Raw genomic sequence first — 13,150 nt, 5'->3', positions numbered from 1 at the left:
TGAAGAAGAAATGCATCTATCTTGGAAACTTTACAGATTATTTGATTATTTCTTTCATATGTTTGTATCCGTAATTTGAAAAATATATCAAGAGAAGCCAATCTTCCTTCAATTTAGTTCATCTGTCTTTAAAAGAAAATTAAATATTGTCATTTTACTGGATCGATAATCTTTTGAAACAAAAAAATTGTGCTATTGAACAATAAATATATAATATGGTAACTGGAATTAACTATACACAGTAGTACACTTAATTATATCTAAAGGTAATTATGAGTAACAAGTATTCCTTAAAACTTTCCAGATGTAAACTGTATTTTTGAATGTTAGAGATCTGTAGTATCCTTAGCTCACTGAGCTATAACTTGTTTGAATCCAGTTTTCAGTGATCAAAAATAACTGCAGTTACTTTTTAATGCATGAACTGAGTGATGGTCACTAATGGCAGAAATCACCATATTAGAAAAATATTTACTGCATACATATCCTATCTGTAATTTCTTAGAAGGGCTAAGAACTATTTGAACTGTTAAATCTTTGCATACCTCTGTGACACCCTTGCCCCTTTTCTCTTTACTTAACTCAAAGTTTTAAGCATGACTGTCACAACTATTATGTTTCTAGTAAAGAGAAATATGATATTGATATTTATCTTGTTTTTGTAGCCTGAGTTTTACCACCAATGTAATTTTCACTTATTGATTCCTCAAGACTAAAATGTAGGCACAACATTAAAATATTTTTTTGTTTGAAATTTGTTATGTTGAACAACATTTTAGCATGGAAAGTTCCATTGGCCATTAAGAAGTGTGGAATGTTTCCAAGAGGTTAGCAAATAAAATATTACATTAATATATTGGGCATTTACCATAAAACAGGTACTGTCCTGGGTATGTTTATCTTTACAACAACCCTGTGAGGTAGAGAGATGGTATTCTTTTTGTAAATATAAAGTGACCTAACCAAGTTCATATAGTTACAATGCTAAAATTTCAACATGCATCATCTAACTGTTCAAGGGTTAAGTGCCCTTATAATACCTCAGATCTAGAAATACTTTTTAGAGATATTGACTGATATTAATTTAAGATAATTTAACTTCCCTCAAAATAGACATGAAATAAATTCTTTAAGAATTAAGGGCTGGAGTGTAGGGTATATGTAGGTGAATAATAATAGAAAAGAATACAAAACTGATCATGTTTACCACTACTTAGAACTTTTCATGACTTCTCTTTGCCCTCAGGATAAGACCTAAATTCAATAACTTAGTATTCAGAGTCCTTTATAATTTATCTGCCTAGCTTTTTCTCATCTTTATTTTAGCCATACCAGATTACTTGAGTTTGTTTTTCCCAACTTCGTAATTCTGTTTCCCATGCCTAAAAGGTTCTTTTCTTATATACTATATGCTTTTCAACAACTGGGTTAAGTATCAGGTCTTCTTGAGGTTATTATTTGCTTCCCAGCCCAGTCCCTTCTGATCTAGTTGTCTTTCTCCTTGATTCTATTATACCCAGTAAGTCTGTTGTTATTGTTTACTCATCTCCACATACTTAGGTATTAGTCTTAGTATTTCTCTTGGGTAAGGATATCTCTTATTTGATTTTGTTTCCCTGGTAACTAGTACATAAAATAAACCAAGATTGAAAAGATCAAGCAAGGTCTTGAATATCAGACTCGGAAATGTTTGGACTTAATTTTGACATATATATGAAGGTTTCTGAAGAAAAGTCACATATATATCCTATTAGGATCTTAAACAGTAAGAAAGTGGATATAGAGAGATTGTTACCAAGCTATTGGAATAGTCCAAGTGAATAATGATAAAGGGTTGAATTAGTGCTATGACACTGGGAACAGAAAGATAAACAGAGAGGGTGTACTGATTGACTAAAAGAAGTTGGCAACTGGTTGGATGCAGGTTAAGGAGATGGGGATGTGTATAATTTCGGGTCAAGGAGGGAAAATGGTGCAGAAGGAAAGGAAGAGGAAGAAATTTATAAAAGCAAAAAGTTTTATTCTCAGATAACATCTGGCATTTTTATTTTCTGTGAATTACTTCAAATCTTTTTTTTTTTTAAAGATTTATTTATTTATTTAATTCCCCCCCTCCCCAGGTTGTCTGTTCTCGGTGTCTATTTGCTGCGTCTTGTTTCTTTGTCCGCTTCTGTTGTCATCAGCAGCACGGGAAGTGTGGGCGGCGCCATTCCTGGGCAGGCTGCTCTTTCTTTTCACACTGGGCGGCTTTCCTCACGGGCACACTCCTTGCGCGTGGGGCTCCCCCACGTGGGGGACACCCTTACGTGGCACGGCACTCCTTGCGCGCATCAGCGCTACGCATGGCCAGCTCCACACGGGTCAAGGAGGCCCGGGGTTTGAACCGCGGACCTCCCATGTGGTAGACGGACGCCCTAACCACTGGGCCAAAGTCCGTTTCCTACTTCAAATCTTAAGGATAAGCAGTTATATTCTGATATAATCAGATAAACTGTAGTTATTAATAATAAGGTATGATGTCATATCCACTATTAAAGTCAATAAGAAAGAGCCATAGCACTAATCATGGACTAATCTGTGTTTGCGTCTACATTTAGCTAAGACATTAGTGTTCACTTAAATTTCCCCAAGGTTACATACTTATCAAAGCATTCTTATGCTTCAGAAATTACTGGGAACTCAGATTTATAATTAGAGTTTCTAATTGTATCTGGTAAACGTCAAGTTGTTTGCATACAAAGTCTATTCCTCTCCTTCCATGCCCAAATCTTACCTTTGCACAGAGATTTTCCACAGGAATGGAAAGGTAGCAATTTGCCTGCCCCCATTCTCTACCCTATTATTTCTTTTGGGAATACTCAGTGAGAGGGGGTTGAAACTAATATCTCACTTACACTCATTTGTACTCTCAGCATTAACCATAATGTTCTTTCCCTACAATTCTCATACCATGAAACTTCAGGAAAATAAAAAATAGTTCCTTTTAAAGAATTGGTTAAACATGTTTAAAGATGTTTGAATGCTTTTGGAAACAAAAATTATCTTCCATTTAGTATGATCCAGAGCTGTCACCTCGACAGTTTGGAGTTGAACTCTCCCGTTTGACAAGTGAGGATCGAACTGTTCCTTTAGTGGTGGAAAAACTCATAAACTACATTGAAATGCATGGATTGTATACAGAAGGTATTTACCGAAAGTCTGGTTCAACTAATAAAATCAAGGAGCTTCGACAAGGTCTAGATAGAGGTAAGGTTAGTACTTTCCAAATTAAGACCAGATACTTTTATTTAAAACTTTCATGCTTTAAAGTTTTCATTACATGTAAGATCCTTTACATACAGCCAGAAGAGTGCATTCTTTTCTGAGATGATTGTTGGCCATTTTGTGGCTTTTCAAAGAGTCTTTGGTTTTACATGGACAATTCAGCAAACATACATTGAGTGCATCATTTGTACAAAGTACTATGAGGTACTTTCAGACATATCTCATTTAATCTTTTCATCAATCTTGTGAAATATGTGATCTCTCTAATTTACAAAGAAAAATTAGGTTCAGAGAAATGGAGTAACAAACTGCTAATGTGCATGCAAGGCATTGTACTAATGATTTTATAATAATCTTCACAACAGTCTTATGAATTAGCAATATTATCATCCCCATTTACAGATAAAGAAATGGAGACTTACAAAGGAGATCTTTCTCAAAGACTCATAGCCGGTGACTGGTCAAACTGGGATTTAACCATATCTTCTGAATCCATAATCTAAGCAATTGTCTATTAGTCTCTATTATTATGACTCCATATCTTGTGTTCTCTCTATTGCATCTTCTTGTGCCTACTACATTAATGACATATTTAATTAAATTGATAATTAGTGAGTTGAACATGTGTTGATGTAGAGCTCTAGCCTCAGTCTTGGAACATATCCAGGGAATTGACTTTGGTTTCATTCTCAGCTTGTACCCTTTACCACTGTTGGGAAAGAATCTTTCTGAATCAAACTCAAGAACAAAACTTGTCTCTGTGACCAAGAACCTACTCAACAATGTGTTTTCTTTCTAGTTCTTATTATGAATAAATTAGTAAGAAGCAAATTGGTATGGTTATAATAACAGAAAATACCTGGTAAAACTCAAGTAGAAGGTTCTGCCTATCAGAGATTCATTCTACTCCAGTTTAATGTCAGTTGTCCACTTTGTCCTTTCTACCTTGGGACGTATTCATCCTGAGTCCTACCAATTGTTTAATCTGTATGACTTTAGGGATTTTTAAAGTGAAACTTGGTAAAGGTGTTTTCTTTACATTTCCTAAGCTAAGTTATCACCATCCTTTCATCTCTAAGAATGACTTAGAGTCAGTCTTACTTTCAGATAATGTACTCTGGGACTTTTCTTCCACCTCCCCTCCCCCCACCCCCTCTTTTTTTGTCATTTCAAGCGTTCTACTCAAAGTGTGGTCAATGGAGCAGTCCCTGGCAAAACAAGTACAGAAATTGAGAGCAATCATTAAGAAACATTTATAGGAATTTAACAGTGTTGCATAATTTAAGCATGTGAACTGTTATTTTACTATATATCAGTCCACAGTGATTTGAAAAAAAAATCTGTCTTCACCAGAGATAGATAGAAACATTGTTCCAAAGCATGAGATTAGACTGTGAAAGATATAAACTAATCAGTTAATTAAGACACATGAAGCCTCCATTTGGTGATGATAGTTTTCAAAGTGAACTATTACGAATTTTTGCACGGCTTGGTTTTGAAATCTAACTCTTTTTCTCTAAATAGATGCCGAGAGTGTAAACCTTGATGACTATAACATACATGTCATTGCAAGTGTATTCAAACAATGGCTTCGTGATTTGCCCAATCCACTCATGACTTTTGAACTCTATGAGGAATTTCTTCGAGCTATGGGTAAGCCCAGGCTTCTTAAGGTCAGAGGGAGGGCCTACACTTGGGTAAGGAATGCTATTTTCAATAAAGATTATAAAACTCTTCTTTAGATAGCTTAATCTAGAGTGATTTAGTTCAATGTAAATCCAAAGGTAAACTTTTGATAGTGTGTACAAAATTGCCAGTGTACTGTCATCTATTCAAATGTTGACTTTTTAGAGACTCATTAAAATGTCAGTGTCCTAATAGTTTTCTACAAGTAAGCCATCTAATTGCTTCTCCCAAAAAGAGATTTTAAAACTATGGAGGGTTATGAAACAAATGAAAAAATTAAATAGGATATTTAAAGATTGCATCTCAGTTAGCACTCTGTGTAAAGCTGACTGGCTATGTTATGCCAGCCTTACAGGATTTGGAGTGTACTACTGAGAAACCAAATAGATGTGTAGAATATTGATGAAGGCCTGCCTAGAGGGAATTATCCTGAGGCATGACTTCTCAAATTCCCATGAAGCTGGTCTATAAACTCTGTGACAATTGTTGTTTTTTTTTTTTTTCTTTTTCACAATTGAATTTTAATGGGGAGTCAGTCTGCTGTAAAATGGCTGAAAAATGGGGGCATCTCTATCCCCTTCCTGTAATCAAGCTTCCTGGGATATAGAGTAAAACTCAGGAGACTGCTTAGTAAATACAAAACTCAAGCAAAGGTAGTTGAATGGCAACTGTGAGTTGCTTTTCACTTGTCGTACAGTTATAACTACCTCTCTTTTGGGGCATGAGGGAGATAAATTTGACAAATTCTGAGCCTACAACTTTGTTCTGACCCTTTTCTATACCCATTTTTCTTTAGACCAGTTTTTCTGTACGTCATCATACCTTATAGCATTACTCTTTTAATTGAACAAAATTGTTTTACATAACTGTTAAATTTAAAGTTTGCTTTCACTGATTGTATTTTTTAAAAATATATTTTTATTAGAGCAGTTATGAACTTACAAAACAGTCGTGTACAGATGTGGAATCCCCACACATCCCTAAACCAATATACTATGTCGTTGTGGAACGTCTGTTACAGATTAGGAGATAACATCAAAGTATAACCAGTAACAGTGGTCTGTAGCATACTTTTGTTATATTTTTTTCCATAGCACCCTATTACTAACACAGTAGATCTTTGGCATTGATGTCTAAATATTACAATATTGCTGTAAACTATAGTCCATAGCTTACTTTAATTGTATTTTCCATGCTTCTCAACATTCTTATGACCTTGCAATAGTGATGTATATTTGTTCTAGTTCTTAGAAAGACATTCTTGTATTTGTACTATTATAATTCTCATCCACCTCCAGGTTCACTGTTTTTCAGTCCCTAGATTATTCTCTAGGTTTCTTTCAACAGACATTTACATCCCTACACTACCCTTTTCAGCCACAATCCCATTTATAAATCTACTGTTTTAGTTTTATTCTCTATAATGTTACCATCAACTCTATCCATTTCTAAACTTTTAGACTCAAGTTAATTAAAATTTCTATCTACATTAAGCATCAGTATACCCTCTCAGCCCTCCTCTTCTAATAAAATATAATCTAGGGTTTAACTCCATGCATTTATTTATTCTTTGTATTTAGTTTATATTAATGAGAACATGAAATATTTGTCCTTTTGTGTCTGTCTTATTCCTTTAGAATAATTTCTTCAGGGATCATCCATGTTATCATATATGTCCTTCATTTCTTCTTAAAACAGCATAGCATTCCATCAATGTATATACCACATTTTGTTTATCCATTCATTAGTGGATGGACACATGGGTTGTTTCCATCTTTTAGCAATTGTGAATATGCTGCTATGAACATCAGTATGCAAAGGTCTGTTCATGTCACAGTTTTCAGTTCCTCTGGATATATTCTAGAAGAATTGCTGGATCATATGGCAGTTCTGTATTTAGCTTCCTAAGGAACCACCAAACTGTCTTCCACAGAGGCTGCACCATTCTACATTCCCACCAACAGTAAAGGAGTGTTCCTATTTTTCCACATCTTGTCCTGCACATTTTGTTTCTTTAAATAATGGCTGTTCTATGTGGTGTGAGATAGTTCATTGCCATTTTGATTTGCAATTCCCTAATAGCTAGTTATACTGAACATTATTTCATGTGCTTTTTGGCCATTTGTATTTCCTCTTTAGAAACATATTTTAAGTAATTCGTCCATTTTTAGGATTGAATTGCTTGCTCTTTTATTGTTGAGTTATATGATCACTTTCTATAGAATGGAATTCAAACCCTTATCGAATATGTGGTTTCAAATTGATTACATTTTTTTTTTTTTTTATAATTTTTTTATTTTTTATTGACTTTGTAATAATATTACATTAAAAATATATATGTGAGGTCCCATTCAACCCCACCCCCCCACCCCCCCCACCCCCCCCCCCAACAACACTCGTTCCCATCATCATGACACATCCATTGGATTTGGTAAGTACATCTTTGGGCACCTCTGCACCTCATGTACATTGGTTCACATCATGGCCCATACTCTCCTCTATTCCATCATGTAGGCCCTGTGAGGATTTACAATGTCCGGTGATTACCTCTGAAGCACCATCCAGGGCAGCTCCATGTCCCGAAGACGCCTCCACCTCTCATCTCTTCCTGCCTTTCCCCATACCCTTTGTCCATTATGTCCACTTTTCCCAATCCAATGCCACCTCTTCTATGTGGACACTGGATTGGTTGTGTCCATTGCACCTTTATGTCAAGAGGAGGCTCAGATTCCACCTGGATGCTGGATGCAATCCTCCCATTTTCAGTTGTAATCACTCTAGGCTCCATGGTGTGGTGGTTGTCCTTCTTCACCTCCTCAAATTGATTACATTTTTGTTAGCTGTATTTCCTGTCAGTCACCTTGAAGTACAGTAATAATTGCTGCAGCTAGCTAGTCATCCATTGTCTGCTTCAGATGTATAGAATTGCCATTTTTGGCCTAAATGTCAGTCAGTTTCCATTGCCTGACCTTAGTTCCATATGTTGGTGGCTGTCTTCCTCTGATCCCTGGGCCCATTTCACCACAGACTGCCTACCACCCCTTTAAGTAATAAATGAGCTCAAGAAGATTCGTAATGCTTCCAGGATTTGTCTATGGTCTCGTTGGTATTTTCAAAAGGAAATCCATTTCCCCCAAAATTCCTTCTAAAAATCTAGAGCCAGCCTCCATTGCTACTTAGTATCTGTCCAGGAAGGAGATTTAATATAGAAGAGGGATAATCAATCTTCTTTGCTGCTATTACTGTTTTTAGGCCTTCAGGAAAGGAAGGAGACCATCCGTGGTGTGTATTCTGTGATTGACCAGCTCTCCCGAACTCATCTCAATACACTGGAACGCCTCATCTTTCATCTAGTCAGGTAACTTCAAAAAGCAAGGAAATGATTTGGATTGTTTTTTTCTTTGTAAAAAAAATTTTATGGGCAAATACTCCTTTTCCCTTCAATCCTCCTCCTCTACAGTAACTTCTAATCTGCTTTCTATCTCTGCTAATTTGCTGTTTCTAGTCATCTCTTGTAAGTGACATCATGTAATTTATATCCTTATGTACCTTGATTCTTTTACTGAGCATAGTGTTTTTAAGGTTCTTTCATGTTGCAACAATATCTCATAACATCGTTCTTTCTTGTGGCTGAATGATATTCTATTGTGTTTATCTACATTTTGTTTATTCATTCATTTGTTGATGGACACTTGGGTTGTTCCCAGCTTTGGGCTATTATGAATGCTGCTGCTATAAACATTAGTGTGTAAGTATCTGTTTGAGACCCTGTTTTCACTCTCTCAGGGTATAGACCTAGAAGTGAAATTACTGGGCCATTTGAATTCTATATTTAGCTTTCTGAGGAATTGTCACATTGCTTTCCACAGGGCCTGTACTATTTTATGCGCCCACTAACAATGCACTGAAGTTCCAATTTTTCTGTATCCTTTCCAGCACTTCTTATTTTCCTTTTTTTTGACTAATAGCCATCATTGTGAGGTTGAATTGGTATCTCATTGTGGTTTTGATTTGTAATTCCCTCATGGCTAATGATGAGTATCCTTTTATATGCTTATTGTCCATTTGTATATCTTCTTTGGAAAAATGTCTATTCAAGTCCTTTCCCCATTCATTAATTGTCTTTTTCTTGTTGCATTACAAAAATCTTTATATATTTTGAATATTAAACCCTCATCCAAAATAAGACTTGAAACTTTTTTCTACTGTTCCCTTCTCACATTCTTGATAATTTCCTTTAATTTACAAGCATTTTTAATTTTTTGTAATATATATAGTTTTTATTAGAGAAGTTGTGAGCTTACAAACCAATCATGCGTAATGTGCAGTACTCCCATACATCACCCCTCCAACACCTTTTATTTTTTGGAAGATTTGTTACAGATTATGAAAGAAAATCATCAAAATATTGCCTTTAACTATGGTCCGTAGCTTATATTTGGTATATTTTCCCATACACCCCTCTATTATTAAAACCATGTACTAATATTATACATTTGTTATAGTTTATGAGAGAACACTTTCATATTTGTACTGTTAACCACAGTACATCATCTCCCACATGGCTCACTGTGTTACATAGTCCCATGCCTTGTAGATTCTTCCACACCCTGTGTACTCTCACTTTCATCAAAGAGCTTTGCCTCAATAAAATTTTCAATGTTTTCCTTAGTCCAAAAGACAAAATCTCATATCCCCTATTATTGACCCTTAGTGTTGATATAGTGCATACTTTGACATTGGGGCAAGAATATTACAATATTGTTAACTATTGCCCATAAGTTACATTAATTTTATTTTTCCTATGCTTTGCCATATTTTTACATCTTGTAGTAGCAATGTACATTTGTTCTGATTCTTGGAGAACATTCTTGTATTTGTACTATTAACCACAATTCTCATCCACCTCCTGGTTCACTATGTTCTTCAGTCCCTAGATTATTCTGTAGCTTTCTTTCCACTGACATTTACATCCTCAGACTATACCTTTCATCCATAAACCCATTTATAAACCAGCCATTTTAGTGTGTTCCTATCAACTCTATCAATTTCCACATTTTTACAGTCAAGCTAATTAAAAATTCTACATACATTATCAGTACCCCTTCCCAGTTCTCATCCTATCTCCTAATAATTTAGGTTCTAACTTCTTGTGTTTATTCTTCATATTTAGTTTATGTTAGTGAGACTGTACAATATTTGTCCTTTTGCGTCTGACTTATTTCACTCAGCATCATGTCCTCTGGTTCATCCATGTTGTGATATGTGTCCCAGTTTCATTTCTTCTTACAGTGGCATAGTATTCCATTGTATGTATATACCACATTTTGTTTATCCATTCGTTGGTTAATAGACACTTGGATTGTTTCCATCGCTTTAGCAATTGTGAATAGCACTGCTATGAACATTGGTGTGCAAATGCCTGTTTGTGTCCCTATTTCAGTTCTGCTGGTTCTATTACAAGTAGAGGAATTGCCAGATAATATGGCAGTTCTACATTTAGCTTCGTAAGAAACCACCAATCTGCTTTCCACAGAGGTTACACCAGTCTACATTCCCACCAGCAGGGAAGAGTGTTCTTATTTCTTTATATCCTCTCCAGCACTTGTAGTTTTTTTTTTTTTTAATAACGGCCATTCTGTGAGGTGTGAGGTGATATCTTATTGTAATTTTGATTTGTATTCCTCTAATAGCTAATGATACTGAACATTTTTTTCATGTGATTTTTTGCTGTTTATATTTCCTATTTGGAAAATGTCTAAGTCTTCGCTCATTTTTTAATCGGATTGTTTGCTCTTTTATTGTTGAGTTATATGATCTCTTTATTTTGCATGGAAATCAAACCCTTATTGGATATGTGGTTTCCAAATATTTTCTCCTATTGAGTGGGTTTCATTTTCCCCTTCTTGACAAAGTCCTTTGAAGCACAAAAGTGTTTTAAGTTTGAGGAGTTCCCATTTGTTCCTTTTTTTTTTTTCTTTTGTTGCTCATGTTACTGGTGTGAGGTTTTAAGAAACCATCAACTCCCATCAGGTATTGAAGATGGTTCCTTATATTTTCTTTTAGGTGTTTCGTGATGCTAGCTTTTTTGACCCATTTTGAATTAATTTTTATATAAGGTGAGAGATATGGGTCCTCTTTCTTTCTTTTGGATATGGATATCCAGTTCTCCCAGCACTGTTTGTTAAATAGACTGTTCTGCCCCAGCTTTGTGGGTTTTGGCAGCCTTGTCAAAAATCGTTTGACCGTAGATGTGAGGATGTTTCTGAACCATCATTTTGGTTCCGTTGGTCTATGTGTCTATCTTTATGCCCGTACCATCCTTTTTTTTTTTTTTTTTTTACCACTGTAGCTAGGTAATAGGAAGTGAGAGTCCTCTAACTTCGTCCTTCATTTTAGGGTATTTCTGGCTCTTTGAGACCTTTTATCCTTCTAAATAAATTTGATAATTTGGTTTTCCATGTCTTTTTAAAAGGCTGTTGGAATTTTTATCCAGATTGCATTGAATCTATATACCAATTTAGGGAGAATTGACATCTTAACCATATTTAGTCTTCCAATCCATGAATATGAAATATTTTTCCATTTATTTAGGTCTTTTTTTTTTTTTTAAGATGTATTTATTTCTCTCCCCTTCCCTCCCATTGTCTGTGTCCATTTGCTTTGAGTTTTTTCTGCATCCGCTTGCGTTATCCGGCGGTACTGGAAAACTGCGTCTCTTTTTGGTTATGTCATCTTGCTGGCGTCAGTTCTCTGTGTATGCAGCACCACTCCTGAGCAGCTGCACTTTTTTCACATGGGGCGGCTCTCCTTGCAGGGCACACTGCTTGCACGTGGGGCATCCCTATGTGGGGGCACCCCTGGGTAGCACGGCACTCCTTGTGTGCGGCAGCCCTGTGCATAGGCCAGCTTACAAAACAGGTCAGGAGGCCCTGGGAATCAAACCCTGGATCCTCCATATGGTAGATGGATGCTCTATCAGTTGAGCCACATCCGCTTCCCTATTTAGGTCTTCTTTGATTTCTTTAATGATTGCATTGTAGTTTTCTAAATACAAGTGCTTTAAGTCCTTGGTTAAGTTTATTCCTAAATATTTGATTCTTTTAGTTGCTATTGTAAATGGAATTTTTTTCCTGACTTCCTCCTCAGATTGCTCATTACTAGTACATAGAAAAACTACTGATATTTGCATATTAATGTTATATCTTGCCATTCTGCTGAATTTGTTTTTTAGCTCTATGCTTTTTAGCACAGGACTTTATTGGTGTATCTAGGTATCATCTGTGAAGAGTGAAAATCTAACCTCTTCTTTTCCAGTGAAGATGCCTTTTATTTCTTTTTCTTGCCTGATTACTCTAGCTAGAACCTCTAGCACTATATTGAACAACAACGGTGACAGTGGGCATCCTTGTCTTTTTCCTGACTTAGTGGAAACACTTTCAGTATTTCACCATTGAGTACAATGTTAGTTGTGGGTTTTTCATTTTATTACATTGAGAAAGTTTCCTTCAATTTCTATCATTCAGAATGCTTTTATCAAGAAAGGATGCTGTATTTTGTGAAATGCCTTTTCTGCATCAATTAAGATGATCATGTGATTTTTCATCTATGATTTGTTTATGAGATTTATTACATTGATTGAGTTCCTTGAGTTGGGAACTTTGTATGCCTGGGATAAAACCCACATGATCACAACGAATAATTCTTTTAATGTGTTGTTGTATTTGATTAACAAGTATTTTTTTGAGCATTTTTGCATTTATATTCATTAGGGAAATGGTTCTGTAATGTTCTTTTTTCATATTATCTTTATCTAGCTTTGGTATTAGGGTGATGTTGGCTCATAGAATGAGTTTAGTAGCATTCCTTCCTGTCCAATTTTTGGAAGAGTTGAATAAGTTTGATATTAAATCTTCTTTGAATGCTTGGTAGAATTCACTTGTGAAGCCATGTGGTCCAGGTCTTTTCATTTTGGGGAGGTTTTTGATGACTGTTTCAGTCTCTTTACTTGTGATTGGTTCATTGAGGTCTTCTGTTTCTTCTAGGGTATTTGTAGGTTATTCCTTTGTTCCTAGGAATTTGTCCATTTCATCTATGTTGTTTGGCTTTTGGCATACAGTTTATAGTATCCTCTTAGGATCTTTTTTTATTTCTGTAGGGTCAGTAGTAACGTCCCTGCTTTCATTGCTGATTTCGTTTA

General features: G+C 35.5%; 1 protein-coding gene across 3 annotated transcripts in view; it reads left to right on the top strand.

Moving 5' to 3' along the window:
• Positions 1-13,150, top strand: part of MYO9A (myosin IXA) — a 391,855-nt gene that overhangs the window by 329,860 nt on the left and 48,845 nt on the right. For all 3 annotated transcript variants that reach the window (XM_058294436.2, XM_071214269.1, XM_058294435.2), the window contains 3 exons: positions 3,054-3,246; positions 4,789-4,917; positions 8,203-8,308. In XM_058294436.2, coding sequence (XP_058150419.1) covers positions 3,054-3,246; positions 4,789-4,917; positions 8,203-8,308 — 428 coding nt within the window. The remainder of the gene's footprint in view (positions 1-3,053; positions 3,247-4,788; positions 4,918-8,202; positions 8,309-13,150) is intronic.

Source organism: Dasypus novemcinctus, chromosome 3, assembly GCF_030445035.2.
Source record: "Dasypus novemcinctus isolate mDasNov1 chromosome 3, mDasNov1.1.hap2, whole genome shotgun sequence".
Taxonomy (NCBI): domain Eukaryota; kingdom Metazoa; phylum Chordata; class Mammalia; order Cingulata; family Dasypodidae; genus Dasypus; species Dasypus novemcinctus.
Note: the sequence above shows the minus strand (reverse complement) of the source record. Positions and strands in the feature narration are given on the sequence as shown.